Genomic DNA, 17408 nt, shown 5'->3' on the forward strand with positions numbered 1-17408 from the left:
AAGCTTGATGGAGAGATCTTCATTTGTTAAGTATATGTTGATGATATCATCTTGGATCATCAAATGAAGATTCTTATAAAGAGTTTGGTGAATTAATATCAAAGGAGTTTGAGATGTCTATGATTGAAGAGCTTACATTCTTTCTTGGTTTTTAAGTCAAGCAAATGAAAGAAGGGATTTTCATCTCTCAAGAAAAGTATACCAAGGATCTTCTCAAGAGGTTCATATGAATGAATGTAAGCCAATCAAGACACCAATGCTATCTAATGGACATCTCGACCTAGATAAGGAAGGTAAAATGGTTGATCAAACTATCTACCACTCTATAATTGGTAGTTATTATATTTAACCGTATCTAGGCCCGACATCATGTTTAGTGTGTGTATGTGTGCTATATTTCATGATAATCCTAAGGAAGCTCATTTGATTGTCGTTAAAAGAATCCTTAGGTATCTTAAGCACACACCAAGCATTGGCCTTTGGTATCCCAAAGGAGCTAGATTTAAATTAGTTGGCTATTCTAATTCGGATTATGCCTGTTGCAAAGTTGATAGGAAAAGCACATCCGGAGGGTGCTATTTGCTTGGTAGATCACTTGTGTCTTGGTCTTCCAAGAAGAAAAATAGTGTGGTTTTGTCCACCTCTGAAGCGGAATACATTACTGTGGGTGCTTGTTGTGTACAAATACTTTACATGAAGCAAACTTTGTTAGACTATTGTGTAGTTCTAGAAAAGGTACCACTTTTGTGTAACAATGAGAGTGCGGTAAAGCTTGCTAATAATCTAGTTCAACACTCTCGCACTAAGCACATAGATATCCGCCATCACTTTCTTAGAGATCATGTTGTTAAGAATGATATATCATTAGAAGGTGTAAGGACCGAGTATCAATTGACGGATATCTTTACTAAACCGCTAGATGAGGCTACATTTTGTCGACTGAGGAATGAGCTCAATGTGCTTGATTTTAGCAACTTCACTAGAAAATGAACTTGTGTTGTCCCTTGCATTGCATTGTAATATACAACATGTTTAATTTTTGGTAATGTATTTAGGTCTTGTCTAACATGGTTAAGATAACCGCCAAAACGCGTGTGAAGAAGCTTAACCTTGGATCAAACTTGACAAGCAACTAGAATTACTTTTAAGTATTATATTGCATATGCATGTATGCTGTTTTGTCGTTTCTCTTCAATTATCCTTTTACTGCCTAACTCCTTAAAAAGAATTATAGCATAAGGCAAAATACTTGAAAAGTTTAAGGGTTTGAGAGAGGTCACTCACATCAGTCCCAATTGGTGTTTATTTGGGTCTTATTGAAGTTGGGACTTGATTGGAAACAGGCAGCACGAAGGAACTTTGAAGATTTGCTGAAAAAGAGTGATCGAACGCTGCACCAGACTTTGAAGTGCAGCGTCCGGTCAGTTCATAGGAGGTGAACCATTGCTGCGAAGGAGTGACCGGACGCTGAAATAGTTCTTTCCCTACGTCCGGTCAGATGATGTCCTTGCGTCCGGTCAAGCGAATAAGAAGATCTAAGGATCGACCGGACTCTGGCTACGTCCGGTCAGTGGTGATCGGACGCGTCCGATAGCGACTTGAGAGGTTTTGAACCTCTCTGGAGTCGACCGAACTCTAGGTGACAGCGTCTGGTCATTGCCACCGGAGCATCCAGTCAGTAGAAAATGTATGGGTTTCGAACTCTTTCTTCTTTCCTTATCCGTTACATCTGGGGGCCACCATATAACGTCGCGCCTTGACCTAATCCAATCACCCATGCCGACTTCGCCGTTCCCGAGTTGCCATGCCATGCCCAAATCACCGAGCTCATGCCCGCAGCCATGCCTCCACGCATCATGCCGCACTGCCTGCTGCGCTGCCTAACCATGTGCCCACGCCTCTGCTCCACTGTGCCTCCACTACCTGCAGCTCTCCCGCACCGCCGCCTGTGCCTCACCTACCACAACAGCGCCACGCGCCGCCCTTCTCCTCGCCATCGTGCCCTAGCACCATCACGCCCATGCCTCCGCTCCATGTGCCCAAGCCACATTGCACTGCCCAACATCTTCTCTGCCGCCGATCCATGCCGCATTGCAACCCTAACCCTAGGTGTTTTCCCCGTGGTGCCCTCGTGATTCATTCCTCTACTTTTTGGATCACCAGTTCATCAGGTAGCAAGCCCTCGATTCAAATTTCATACCTATTGCTTGCTTCTTAGAGTTTCGTATCTCTAGATGTATGTTGAAATTATTCATATATCCGATTTATTCTATCGTGCAGCAAGTCGGTGTTTCTGAGATCACTTTGGCAGTTGTCAGTCAACTCAGGGCCAAGCTCGCAAGTATGGATCGAGGCCAAGCCTCAGAAGTGACAGTTGATAGTTGATTCTTGTCAGTGGCAGTTGTTCTTTCTAGCTCTAGCAATGGCACATGCAAAGAATGCCGGAGGTGGTCCTGGTGATGAGGATCCGAGGCCTCCGCCTCACTTGCCTACTGAGGTGAAAGGCAAGGGGACAAAGAAGACTACATCCAAGAAGCAGAAGTTTGCAGATGCCGATACAGCGAGAGCAGCAGTAGTAGTAGCCCCATAGAGCGTGCAGAGAGAGGAGGTGCTCGGAGTGGTGTTGTCATTGTAGATTAGCTTTCACCAGCACAGAGGGCAGCCATTAAGCAGGTTGAGCATCATTATGGTAGTCTAACTAGGACTATCATGCTTGAGGGACGACGTGTTATTTTGGAGGAGACTTAGCCTCAAGGGGAGCCACAGCAGCAGTCACATCCACCAGTGCAGTCAGAGGGTGCTGAGCAGACTTAGGAGGGAGAGGAGACAGAGCAGGCATCTCAGCCACAACTTCACCGCTCTAATCGTACATGTACCTAGGTGACACCAAGGCTAGAGACATAGAGGAGGGGTTCTTGTCCACCTTCTAGACCATAGGGTCTGCCTCCAGTGACTCACCTAGACTTGAGGACCACTACGACCAAGCAGGTGCAATAGCTTAGATTTGTTCAGTTCGAGGACTGGTTCCCGCCGAGGAGGGACGAGCGTGCTTCAGAGGGTTTCTATACACCACTACATGAGGACTTCTATAATGCTTATTTGAATAGTGGTGTGGCTTTTAGATCTCAGAGAGTATGCTCTATTAAGGCCATTGTAGCAGCAGCTAGAGAGCAGATCCGTCCTTACCTCTCTTACTTGCTAGGGTTGATAGACTTACTTGGACAGATAGGCATATATGTTCCATCTTGGGTCCATAAGTTCTATGCTACACTTTGGATTGACCCGGGGCATAGATTCATTTACTTTGCTTTCAGAGGCCATGACTATAGGCTGATGAGCTTCAGGGTTAGAGAGATACTCAGGCTTTAGGAGTCACCCATCTGGCTACATGAGGTTTCCTATGGTCATACAGAGCCTCCTAGATGCCCTCATGGTGGTCTCGTGCCTCCCACAGATCTCATCCGACCTTGCTTCATAGAGCCATTCGGTGAGGGGTCGAGTAGGACACCCAGTGATCTTACTCCTATAGCTAGACTGCTTGATGCTATCATGAGGAGGACACTGCTACCAAGGATGGGATATTGTGAGGGATTGACTCACATTTAGTTGTGGGTACTGAACTCCCTGATCCAGCAGACAATATTTGATATATGGGATCTCATTCTTTTTTAGATGGAGGATACACTTGCAGAGGGATTTTGAGGTCATAGGCAGCTACCGTATGCTCACTGGATTACATTTCTGATTCATAGGGCAGTCACAGTGAGGCCTCCTAAGATATTGGCAGAGTATTCTGGTGCTACTATAGAGTTTCTGGCATATAACATAACTTAGATGCTCCACCACAGTGTAGCGAGGACACCTAGCCAGCCACACCATCGTCCAGAGGTGCCAGAGACTGCAACCTAGCAGGATGATATCATCAGGGATGTAGCAGCTACAGAGGAGGAGTAGCTAGATGCTCAGCAGGAGGGTATGGTCGAGAGCAACCCTAGCGATAGTTCTGATGATGACTATCAGGATATCCCTCGGATGCCTCCTTGAGGACATGATGGTGAGGCCAGTGGCTCTAGCTTAACTCCACAAGCACCGCAGACAGACCCCGCTCTTCTTGCTATACTTGAGCGGATGAGGCAGGATCATGCTCGCCAGGCCTAGGAGACCATAGCTGCTCTAGCGTAGGTTCAGGCCAGATAGGACGAGTTTTAGCGATAGCAGTAGGCTATCTAGCAGTAGCAGCAGGCCATGCAGTAGCAGCAGCTCCTCATGCAGCAGCGGCTACTTGGATTTATGCAGCATGTCATCTCTACTATTAGGGCTCCACTGCCACAGCTTACACCTTAGCTCGACCAGCCTGCCACTAATTCATAGACTCTAGTTGTACAACCTAGTGGGCTTTAGAGTTAGGGACAGCTAGCTCCATAGTTTGCTTCACCGATAGAGCAGGTGTCTCAGTGGTTTGCCTCGCCTTTGACAGCCCAGGGTCTTTCCTTGACACCTCTACATATGGGCTTCACACCGGCTCAGACTTTGTCGATGCTTATGACTGATACCCTAGTTTCTAGGAGCCTTGGTGCTACATTGAGTGAGTTGACAGGATAGCCTACACCACCAGATCTATATATCCATGGTCCTTCCACAGTTGCTCCTATTACTAGGACTACAGAGACGCTCCCTTCATCTGTTGCATCATTAGAGCCGCCTGCTTCAGTGATACCTGTAGAGTCATAGGCCGCACTAGTTCTAGATCCGACCTAGACCGCTTCAGCTTTACTTCCAATGATAGAGGGTCATATAGCTTAGAGCTTCGGATCAGAGGATGATGCTACATAGTTCTAGATCGCTCACCGCACTTTAGCGCCCTACTCGTCTGCTCTAGCCCCGCTGATCGACCCTTAAGTTTTGGTGCTTGACACTAAAGGGGGAGATGGATCGAGTATGATAGACTTAGGGGGAGCGATATATTTAGGGGATCCTAGCTTATCTATTATATTTGTTTTTTATGTTTGATACATTATTATGCATTTTATGTTTACTTTCATGCATTGAACTACATACGTGTGATCATGATACTTATGTGATAGTGATATTAATTTGATATTTATGTGATATGTGACACGTGTGCTCTCTACTTTGATCTTTATATATGTCATGTCACTTGGTTATGCTCATTTGTTTTGCTTCCATGTTTTACTTCGATGCAAATGAGTTTTATTTCTTGTACTCATGCTTATTTCATATCTATTGAGTACATCATGTTGGCTTGGGTCATATAAGCTTGCCTAACTCTTTATTCTTATTGTCAAAAGCTTATATGAACCAAGCATGCTGAACACCTCATCTCTTTTACATACTCGAGGTTGTATTGTCATCAATCACCAAAAAGGGGTAGATTAAAAGCATTTAGGCTCCTAGTTGGGTTTTGGTGATTAATGACAATACAAGATTATTGTGACTAATGTGTGTTTTATAGATGTAATTAAGTTAGGTCATGGTAATGGCAATTGATTGGACAATCATGGTTGTCATGCCCCTACAATAGAAATCATTTTGGTTTTTAAAGGATGGACGAGAAGGTTAAGGATGGACTAGTTCTAAGTGTCGTTTGGTGTTGAAGAGACACTTAGAGTAGTTTAGGACTTTATTTTTCCTTTGACCGTACTATTAAGGGGGTAGGACTAGTAGCTTGACCTAGGTGAGTCTAGTGGGTTAGGTGTGGTGCACACTTGTCAAATCTAGCAGTAGACAGCTCCAAAGTAGCCCTTAGATCAATTAGAGCAAACTTCATTCACATATGATTACGAGTTTGAAGTGAATGGAGGGTCAAATGTTGACCGAACGCTGGTTCCAGTGTGACCGGACGCTGGCGCAGAGTCCGGTTAGTTCATTTCATCATGGTGAATTCATCTAGATGCGATCGGATGCTGAGTGAAATGTGATCGGACGCTAGGTGCTAGAATTCGGTCAACTCTAGTAAGGTTCCAGAGAGGGAAAATCCTGATCGGACGCGTCTAGTCAGTGCTGACCGGACGTTGGTTAGGTTCCGGCTACTGACCGGACGCTGAGCAGCTAAGTGACCGGACGCTGAGTGCCAGAGTCCGGTCAACATCAGTAAGGTTCTAGAGAGAAGTTTTTGTGATCGGACACGTTCGGTCAGTGCGGACCGGACGCAGGTTAGAGTCCGGTCACAACTTAATGGCTAGGTGGTGGGGAGAACTGACCGGAGCATCCGGTCACCCCGTAGAATGCTGACTTAGGCACATAACGGTTCGTTTTGAATGAGGAGGTATAAATACTTCCTTTATTCATTCAAGGGAGTACTCTTGCCCATTTCAACAGCTGAGAAACACCCTTGAGAGTGCCAAGGAGAGCAAGAGCCTAGTGAGATGATTGAGATTTGAGAATCCAAGATTGAGGCCTCATTAGCAAAAAGAGAGTAGCAAGTGTGCATCCACCCCTCTCATTAGGCTTGTTGTGGTCAAGTGAGAGTTCTTGCTTGTTACTCTTGGTGATCGCCATCGCCTAGATGGCTTGGTGGTGATTGGGAGTTTGGTGATCATCCGACGGAGCTTGTGGATGACCCAACTCAAGTTGTGAGCGGTTGTGGGTGATTCATCATGACGGAGTGTCGAAGAATCAACCCATAGAGAGCACTTGATCCTTGCACGAATCAAGGGGGAGCTACACCCTTGCATGGGTGCTCCAACGAGGACTAGTGGGGAGTGGTGACTCTCCGATACCTCAGCAAAACATCACTGCGTTCTTTCTCCTCTCTTTACTTTAAGCATTTATATTTGAGCAATTTAATTCTTGTCTTTACATTCTTAGAATTACCATGCTAGAGTAGGATTGAAACTTAGGGTGCTAAACTTTTGTGCGGTAGATTAATAGAATCACTTTTTAGGCACAAGGGGTGAAGTGGGCTAAGTGTAGGGTTTATTTATTGCGAAGAATTTTAGAATTAGCCCAATTCACCCCCCCTCTTGGGCATCTTGATCCTTTCAAGGTCAAGTCAAAGATTTGACGAGCCATGATAGCTATTTATTTTGATTTGCTGTTAAAACTTATCAATCTCTCATATTTGGCTTGACAAATCCAAGGCAAATTTATTTACTTAACTTCTGTTTGCTAAATATTTGGTATGGTAAATTTTAGCGAAGTTGCTAGCAACCGGACATCCTATGCGGACGGTGTCCACACGGGGAGCAAGCGAGCGCCTAACACGTCGAGCTCATGAGCGAGCGCACTAGCAATGGGCTCGCACCGTCATGGACGTCGCCCATGCCATCAACCGCTTCCCACACGCATCCCATGTGTAACACCCGATCTACTTTTAAAACATCCATATGCAATGGTTGCAACATACAAAAGAAGACAGATGAAACACTTAAAACAAGCGTTCAAAACACTTGCAAAAATTCCTAAAAAGAATTTGAAAATCATTGCAAATGAAAGGATCAAGATGTAATAAATAAACCCTACACTTAGCCCACTTCACCCCTTGTGCCTAGAAAGTGATTCTATTGATCTTCCACACAAAGTTTAGCACCCTAAGTTCCAATCCTACTCTAGCATGACAATTCTAAGAATATAAAGACAAGAATTGAATTGATCAAATATAAATGCTTAAAGTAAAGAGAGAAGAAGGAATGCGGTGATGTTTTGCCGAGGTATCAGAGAGTCACCACTCTCCACTAGTCCTCGTTGGAGCACCCGCGCAAAGGTGTAGCTCACCCTTGATCTACGCAAGCATCAAGTGCTCTCTATGGATTGATTCTTCGACCCTCTGTTGCGGTGAATCACCCACAACCACTCACAACTTGAGTTGGGTCATCCACAAGCTCCGTCGGATGATCACCAAACTCTCAATCACCACCAAGCTATCTAGGTGATGGCGATCACCAAGAGTAACAAGCAAAAACTTTCACTTGACCACAACAAGCCTAATGAGAAGGGTTGATGCACACTTGCTAGTCCCTTTTCACTAATTAGGACTTAGTCTTGGATTCTCAAATCTCAATCATCTCACTAGGCTCTTGCTCTCCTTAGCACTCTCAAGGGTGTTTCTTAGCTATTGAAATAGGCAAGAGTACTCCCTTGAATGAATAGAGGAAGTATTTATACCTCCTCATTCAAAACGAACCGTTATATGCTTGAGTCAGCATTCTGCGGGGTGATCGGATGCTCCAGTCAAGGTGATCGGACGCTCCGGTTAGTTCTCCCTGCCACAGAGCCATTAAGTAGTGACCGGACTCTGACCTGCGTCTGGTCAGCAGTGACCGGACATGTCCGATCACGAAAACTGCTCTCTAAACCCTTACTGATGTTGATTAGACTCTAGCACCCAGCGTCCGATCACATTGCTGTTCAGCATTCGGTCAGTAACTAGAACCTAACCAGTGTCCGGTCAGCACTGACCGGACACGTCCGATCATGATTCTCCCTCTCTAGAACCTTACTGGAGTTGATCGGACTCTGGCACCCAGCGTCCGGTCACTTTTCGCTCAGCGTTCGATCACATCCAGACGACTTCACTTGATTAAATAAACCGACCGGACTCTACTGCCAGTGTCTGGTCACACCAGGACCAGCGTCCGGCCAACATTTGACCATCCATTCACTCCCAACTCGAAATCATATGTGAATGAAGTTTGCTCCAATTGATCTTAGGGCTACTTAGGAGCTACCTAGTGCTAGATTTGACAAGTGTGCACCACACTTAACCCACTAGACTCACCTAGGTCAAGCTATTAGTCCATACCCCCCTTAATAGTACGGCCAAAGGAAAAACAAAGTCCTAAACTACTCTAAGTGTTTCTTCAACACCAAACGACACTTAGAACTAGTCCATCCTTAACCTTGTCGTTCATCCTTTAAAAATCAAAATGATTTCCATCGTAGAGGCATGACAACCATGATTGCCCAATCAATTGCTATTACCATGACCTAACTTAATTGCCTCTACAAAACACACGTTAGTCATAGTAATCTCGTATTGTTATTAATCACCGAAACCCAACTAGAGGCCTAGATGCTTTCAGCAAACATATGCAACATTCAGATGAAACACTTGTAAACATACGTATGAAGCACCTGAAAACACTTGAAACATATATTTTTGCAAAATGCATGCATATGTAACATCCGGATATACTTTTGCAACATTGGGATAAAAACACTTGCAGTATACATCTGAAACAGATGAAAACATTTAGAACATACACTTGAAACATACATGTATAGCCATTACAACATGTGCAACATCCCAATCTACTTTTGCAATATCGATATACAGCACTTGCAACATACTTCTGAAATATCTAAAATACTTGAAACATACTCTTGCAACATGCGATTCCCGCCCTTCTCCTTCCGTACGACGCAACTCACAGTTGTAAATTCCATTTCGATACTGGCCAGAATGGCCAGAATACCTCGTACCGGCACCTAGACCGATATAGAAGAGCCACAATCCCGTAGCTGGTCAAATACCGATCAATACCGGGCAATACCAGGCATGGTTGCATGTATTTTATTTTCCATGTATGAACTTTAGAGTTTGAAGTCTTATGAACTTGTTGAATGATATGTTAGTTTGGTAAAAAATGGTAATTACGCCATAAGCTAAGTCGAATATATTTATATGCACATTTATGTATACATTTATTCACATATTATTATTATTATTGTAAAGTCTAGAATGGTACGCTTGCTGACGGTCGTTAACATCAATCATAAACCATCAACATAACCTGCATATATACTTAATTCCATCACCAAACATAGGTTTAAGGGTTTAAATTAATAAATTCTACGAGTTTTGATGAATCTGTGAATGCAGGAGGATTTAACTAGAAAACTGTCAAGGAAGACCCAATCGTCATATTTAACCGTGTTTATCCGCGACGAAAACAACTCCAGAAGACTCTAGAAGACCCTAGAAGACTCCCCGCCGAAGATCGAGCCAAGAGGCTGACAGGGGGCCAACCTACTAGTTCCACCATTCAGCCCCTCCTCGCTACGTTGGTTCTCCACCGCTTTAAGGATCACATATACACCGTTGATTTAAGTCAGTTTGATCCGAGGGGTCCAGAATTGATGCTACTCCCTATATATAGTAGCCCCTACCCCCTCCTTGGAGTCGTCCCTGAAACCCTAATTCATATCTCTCATTCAGATCAACACACACCTAAAGAAATAGGTCTAGAACTCTCCAATGTAGTAGATTAGTAGCTCAGGAGTGAGGGTCGAGATAGGCTCATGCTCAATTTCTAGATCTAGTTTTGGAGGCTTGTATCTTTACTTCTACATCTTGTAAGACTTATTATCAATTTATCATATTCTTATCTACATGGCTATACTTACTTTGAATATATATCTTGCTTAGTTAAGGTTATCATTACTTTTGTGTGCGGGTTCATAGAGCGCTTAGCCTGCTAGTTTACCTGTTGGGCTAAGTAGCCGAGTCTCGTGTAAGCATAGTGTTTATACGATGCTCTACTTGTGAGTACACCCTGTTCCCTGGCCGTGTGGTAGCAGCGGGAGGTGACAGCCCTGTCTATCCTCTGTAGTCCACCCCATATGAGCAGGTTCTTAAATTGTATGATCGTAGTCGCGTCAGTAGAGTTATCCTTTGCGGTGCTCAACCGTCTAGCGGCATCCCGAAGTACACAAGAGTAGAGTTAGTCTTACCTATAGTTGGTTATACTTTGACCATGTAATAAGAATGTCATACGAATCTACCTCACCCATTATTCTCCTGAGTTGACTAGTTATTTATCTTCATTGATTTATCCCCTGAGTGCCATTATACATAATTCCTATCATTACATTAACCCCTACTCTAACTATGCTGGTATGTTGATTAGTAGTTATCCCTTTGTTATTCAATAATCTTTACTCCATTATTTCTCTATGATAAAAATATAAATAACGATACCTAAAATATTTTCGGTAAAATGCTACAATGGTATTCTGTGCGCTTGCGAAATCCTTCATATTCTATTTGCACTTATAAATACCAACAACGTTGGTATGGGACTGTATGTTCCATTCCAATAGCCAAAATGGAACAGCCTCTGGAATGGAATTTACAAGTTAGCGCAATGGAGCGGCGGAGGACGGAGCACGGCATGACGCGACAGGGGACGGAGGTGGGGATGGGGTGCGCTGTGGGGGATGGCTGCGGCGGCACGCCGGAGTGGGCCGTGGCGTGGGTTTAAATTTAATAACCTGATCATCCATCAACATGGCATATTAGCATGGATCGTTGCCTCGATGGATTAGATGATGCACGTCACGTAGGTCTTGTTTGGATACGCATATATTTATCTTAATTTACATTTGTTGAAGCGGATTGGAGTAAAATTAAACTAAGTTTCATTCCAATTCACTTCAACACATGTGGATTGAAGTAGATACACGTGCAGTCGTAATTGGCTGATGCGTAAAGCCGTAGACCTTCCAGAACATCAACCACGTCTCACGTCTGTAATGCGACACTGTGCAGTTAACCATGATTATAGTGTATTCCGTCTCAAGGACAAAGCATGATTAGTGTATTCGTTTGTTAGGCTCGCCTTGCTCGACAGCGAGGCGCAGTGCTTCATGACACGAGCAGATCATCGTGTTCAAGTAATCAAGTACGTAAGCAGTCAATGGCCATTCGCCGGGCACTAGTTGACACTCAGGGCAGGCAGGATGATAGGCCAAGCAACACCAACACGATCCTTTTGGATTGATAGACAGTTAATTGCTTCATTTTTACGGCTTAAATACTATATATATATATTTTTCTATATTTCAGGTGTCTAAATTTTAAGATGATTTCAGCACTCTTGTACAACCAACTGTAAAAGTAAATTATTGCTCTTATAATTTGTTATTTGTCTTTGTATCATAACATTCAATATTTTGTCCTTGACTATATAAACAATTGTAAATTGTTAATTGTCTTTGTGCCAACGTGGATTAGATTTGTGGTTTTATCTAACGAGTTTTTTATTCTCATAACAAAAATTGCATGTTATGCTTACGTAAATTACGTTAAACTAAAGCTATAATTTTAATATAAAATATATGCAATAACATGTTTGACGGCATTCTTCAATTCTTTTTGCCGCTACCGCAAGATAAGCAGAGACAAACATGGCCTTGAATCCATTTATTTCAACCTGCTTTAACTTTTTTTTTCATTCCATACATAAGTTGGGGTAAACAAAAAGATGGACCAGGTTAGTACTACTGGGGAAAAAATCCTCGACATAATTGCATTTATTTATTTAAATAAATTGTTTCATCATATTCTTAAATTCGGTTTGATCCGTTTCTTTTTTCATTCAGACCAGTGTTTTCTCTCTCATAAATTCCTGTAGATTTATTCTCTAAGCAAACGGGGCCAAACTAACGGCCGCACGGAGGTGAATGGGGCGCGGTGGCCGATGGGGGATGGGCCACCGCGAGTGACGCGCACACTCTGTTCCAATACGCGGGGACAGACACACTCGCTCGAATCGTCTTTCTGTTGCGGGCCGGTTTCATCGAACACATCGAACACATGGAATCACAAGCTGGGAGCTACATCCGGACACGTTCTGACGCCGGACGTCCGGGCGCCAACTGTTCCCCAAACCAAAAGCTAGCTGTTTCCCATGATATAGCATCCCAAGAGTCCGAGAGCATAGGAACACTGGACAAGTGACACTCATTGTTGATTGCTCACAAGCTAATCCATATACTCCAAGGCGAATAGCTTAAGCCCGAAATAAAATGGAGACACACACAATTCACAAGAATTGTGACAAAGCATGTTAGCATGTATACCAACATGCTTGCTTTCTAGTTGTGTTTTTTCAAAACTTTTTTTGATGTCTTTATGTCTCAAAACTTTGTTTTGAGATTTTTTGGACCGTTTTGCTCTTACTTGTAATAACAAACAATTATATGCATTAGTCGACGTAGAAGCTGAGATATTAATATATTCATTTTTCTTTTAAAAAAAAGCATGTATACAAACTCCACGTTGTCACTGTACAGTGTTAGCGACAGTTAGTAAAGTATCGCTTATTGTTCATTTACATTCCTATGTGATATCTAATCCAGATCCTAACTATGTGCAGCATGATAACTATTAACTAAGCTCTCTAGTCAGATTATTGTACAAATTTACAACTAAGTCTACAGTAGCATGTACAGGTCTAACAAAATTGTTCTTATCTATATGCATGGCGCCGGCAACCAGGTAGTCCGTAGATGATTGCGCGATAGCCGCCGATAGCCGCTAGATGAGCTTGCTAGGACGCGTGATCGACGATGCCTCGCGCACGACGACGGCCTCGCCGCCGGGGACCAGCTAGGCCTCGGCGACCAGCCCGTGGAGCGCGCACCTCGACGCCAGCACGTCCCTCCCGGCGACGAACGGGTGGGCAAGAAGCTCCGCCACGGACGCCCTCCTGCAGTAGTCTTTCTGCAGGCACGCAGCGATGAAGCTCCGGAGCTCCGGTGACGCCACGCCGTCGGGAAGCACAGGCGGCTCGCCGAAGCAGATGGCGCACATGAGCGCCGCCCAGTTCGGTTGCTGCTCAGCGGGGAGCAGGGGGTAGCGGTCCATGAGCAGCTCCAGGACAGTGACCCCGAGGCTCCACACGTCGGCGGCGCAGGGGTCGTAGTGCCCGCCGTGCGCCTCCGGGTCGAAGCGCTCCGGGCTCATGTACGCGGCGGTGCCCACGTACGACGTGCAGTGGTCGCCGGCGCGGGGGAGCACTCTGGCGATGCCGAAGTCGGCGACCTTGATCTCCCCGGCCGTGGTGGCGAGGAGGTTCGCGGGCTTGATGTCGAGGTGCACGATGCGGCGGGCGTGGAGGTAGGCCAGCCCGGAGAGCGCCTGCGCCGCCACCTCGGCGAGCGCCGCCTCCGCGAACGCCCCACGCCGGGTCCTGACCGCGTCGAGCGACCCGCCGTCCGCCAGCTCAAGGAGCAGGGCCACGTCGCCGGAGCTGGCCGCCGGCAAGACGGAGTGGCACCGGACGACGAACGGAGAGGCGGTGCGGCCCAGGATGTCAGCCTCGGCGGCGGCGGCGGCGTCGCCCTGGTGCAGGACCTTGAGCGCGTAGAGCGCGCACGTCTCGCGGTGGCGCACCTTGTACACGGTGCCGCCGTTCCCGCGTCCCAGGACGGCGAGCCTGTCGAAGTCGGAGAGGCGGAACTGGCTCGACCGGGCGAGCGGTGTCGAGGCGGACTGCGGCGCGGCAACCACCGGAGGAGGGTTGGCGTGCCGGAAGGACGGCTCCTGGACGGCGGGACGGGAGGGGACGTTCAGCGAGAGGTGGAGTGGCGGAAGCCTCTTCGCTCTTGCCAAAGCCATGGTCGAGCTTAACCAAGTGTTTACTCGCTAACTTCTACAAGCAACTACCTGTACCTAGTGTCCTAGTGTTTGATTAGAACTAAAAAAGCTACACTTGAGAGCTGAGCGATCTGATCATTAGCTGGCTGCTTATTTATACATCTGTCGCTTTGAGTCATTTGTATCTGTATGTGTTGCTTTCACCCAGTCATACTCAAACTGTGATGTGATGTACTGATGTGTAATTCCCTTGAATGAGATCTAGAAGGAGATGTTTCCATCAGACTAAGCCTGCGTTTGTTCTTGGTGGACAATAGTTGAAAACAGCCAGTTTCCTGAATTTGTGGACTCTGGTTCGCCAGGGACGGCCACGGTGGCTGGATTTGCTTTGTGAAGACTCTTGCCACGAGTATCTCCCATGGAATATAATAAAACCGTCACCTGCTTAATTAATTAATCTGCAGAGATAGGGGCCGCCCATCAGAGATTAACAAGCATTTTTAACGAAATGACGTGTGAGAACGTGACAGACCAAAATACAAAACTAGGCAAAAGAATATTGAGGTGTACCGGCGCCAATTGTCATGTTAGGCGTTTATTAGAACAAAAGCGAGAGAGATGAGAGCTCAGTCCGTGTGTGAAAATGGCCATGTCAACACAACACCACCAACGAGTCAAGCAAGCGGTTCTCGTATCAGGTAGCGACGTCTTTAGCTGAAGGAATGTTGGGCAACGTGTGTGATCAGCCGTGCCCCATGTTAGACTAGCCAAATCACCACGCCGTAACACTTCAGGTGCGACCATTGTTTGGCAGCCGCCCATGCGGATGCGATGCATTGCATGATCCTTTTAGTCCTGTTTGTATGGCACTTAAGGTTCAACAAACATTAGTTGCTTCAAAAATACTCACCCACTCGTCGTGTTCAAATAAAACTCACGGCTCACGCCAAAGGAAGTTAACTGCGCTGCCCGTTTTTCTTGCTAGTTGAACTAAATCCGCGTCCAAAGAAACTCACAGCAGAGAGATAGGACCCGTTTCGGCAGAGCTGCAGCTCGATAAACCATTCCATTTATAGCTTAGTTTAAAAATGAGATAATTCCCGATTTGACACTAAAGAAACTTGTGCTTCCCTATTTAGCACTGGAACCTGAAATCTTCCCTATTTAACACCGGTTTTATCTTCTTCCGTGCCTTATTTGTCATTGTCGTCAGTTTAGGTCTATAACAGCGTTAAGTGTAAGGCAAAAAGGACCATTCTACCCTTGTTTGTTGTTTTTAAATTCTTTCTTTATATGTTAGAAAACGCGGTTCATGATTAGTTAATCACTGAAACTAGCTAAGAGACATAACATCCATGCCTCCAACATATTTCATAACGCTTGTCTGACATTTTGTCGAACACAAGACAACCAAATGCAAGAAAGGCAAGCAACCTCACCGGTACAGGAGCTACTTGGAACATTCTATGTCGGTGCACAATATGACCAACTACTAAACATTTGTAGTTTTATCATACGTTGTGATCGGAGGTGGCCTAGCACTCAATGACACAGGGTTTATACTAGTTCGGACAACGTGCACTACGTCCAGTTTGGGTCAGTCAGTCCTGAGCCCAGGTGCTCGAAGTTTGCAGTGGGGTTACAAACGAGAAGGAGAAAGATGGGGTGTACAAGATGTCCGATCGACTCTGGTCGTAAGAGCCAAGAGCGACAGGAGCTACGCTATGAGCTAAGTGTTCAAGCGTGTGCTTGGGGTGCGAACCCGGCGGTTATGTGGTTGTGAGCTAGTGAACTTGATCGGTGCTTGTTATCTTCAAGAAGGGCTCTCCTTTTTTGGAGGAGGCGCATCCCCTTTTATAGATAAAAATGATAGCTTTACAAGTGAGAGAATGATGGTACGTATGCTACCGAGTCTTGTTACCCACGCCTATCGAGCCTTGTCGCCCACGCTGATGGGTACAAGATAATGGTAGGCGCCTACAACACTGTTGATGTCACTGTAGAATATCAGATGCATGCGGGAGGTCGTGCTGCCTTCTTCAGGGATGGTAGACGTCGGTACCTGCAAATACTGTTTGATGCCTAGAGGCATGTGAGGAGTCTCACCACGTTCACCCGGTACGGTAAATCCCGGCGCCCATAACGCTATTGATTCCCAGAGGCATGTGGGGGGTGGCTTACCGTATGGGAGTTTTAGCGGCGCCTATAATACTATAGAGGGAGATGCCGACACCTATAATACTATTTGTGTCAGGGTGGCTGTAGAGTACTGTTCCATGCAGGGTATGGTCCCTGGTATAGTGGTTTTGACTTATGAGCCTTGCCTTGCTTTTCTCCGCACGTCTCCTGGTTCCTACCGAGCGGGCGTCCTTGGTGGGATGGCTCCAGTCGGCTCTAAGTGCGCCGGTCGAAGAAGAGCGGTGAGCAGGGTTCCTGTGATGCCTGGTCGGAGACGCGGGGTCAGAGTTGGAAGTAGTGTTTTGGGCTAGGCCTTTCGATCAGAGAGGCCATCCGGTGGCGGCTAGAGTCGAAGCGAACGCTCCGATCGGAGAGGTGGGCCAAAGCAGTCGACGAGCGGGCATTGTTCCTCTTTGGCCAGACCTTTCGGTCGGTGACTGGGCCACCCTTCCGGTCTATCGTTTTAGACTATTGGGCCGGCCCATGAGTTACGTGCTGTTGGCTCGGGCCGAGCCTTGGCGTGGAAGCCGATCCCTGAGGGACCCTGGGTTTATGAACCCGACAGGAGCCCCCAAGCCCCTGGGTGATTCGGGCAGAATCATCCAGGGGATTTTTGTCTTACTGGTAGGTGCGCGCGAGCACACCCGTGGGTGTAGCCCGCGAGCCCCCAGGCAGTTTGGGCAAAATCGTCTGTGGGGTTTCCTATGTTATCAGTGGGGGAGTTTTTATTTTGAGACAGAATTTTGTTGCCCGAGGCATCGTTGTGTAGCCGAGGCGGGTTTTAGTTATTTTGAGAGATTGGGTGAGATGGAGCTTGTGGATCTTGACGTCAATGTGCGCCGTGGGATCAAGTGAGGGAGTCAGTCAAGGGTTTTGGATGAGACAGAGC

The 17408-nt window shown here is 46.0% G+C and overlaps 1 protein-coding gene across 1 annotated transcript; it reads right to left on the minus strand.

Moving 5' to 3' along the window:
• Positions 1 to 13351: 13351 nt before the first annotated feature.
• LOC136474673 (mitogen-activated protein kinase kinase 9-like) lies at positions 13352 to 14362 on the minus strand. Its single transcript, XM_066472240.1, has one exon. It carries the CDS (start codon positions 14360 to 14362, stop codon positions 13352 to 13354), a length of 1011 nt encoding a protein of 336 aa, XP_066328337.1.
• Positions 14363 to 17408: the final 3046 nt, after the last annotated feature.

Source organism: Miscanthus floridulus, chromosome 1, assembly GCF_019320115.1.
Source record: "Miscanthus floridulus cultivar M001 chromosome 1, ASM1932011v1, whole genome shotgun sequence".
Lineage (NCBI taxonomy): Eukaryota > Viridiplantae > Streptophyta > Magnoliopsida > Poales > Poaceae > Miscanthus > Miscanthus floridulus.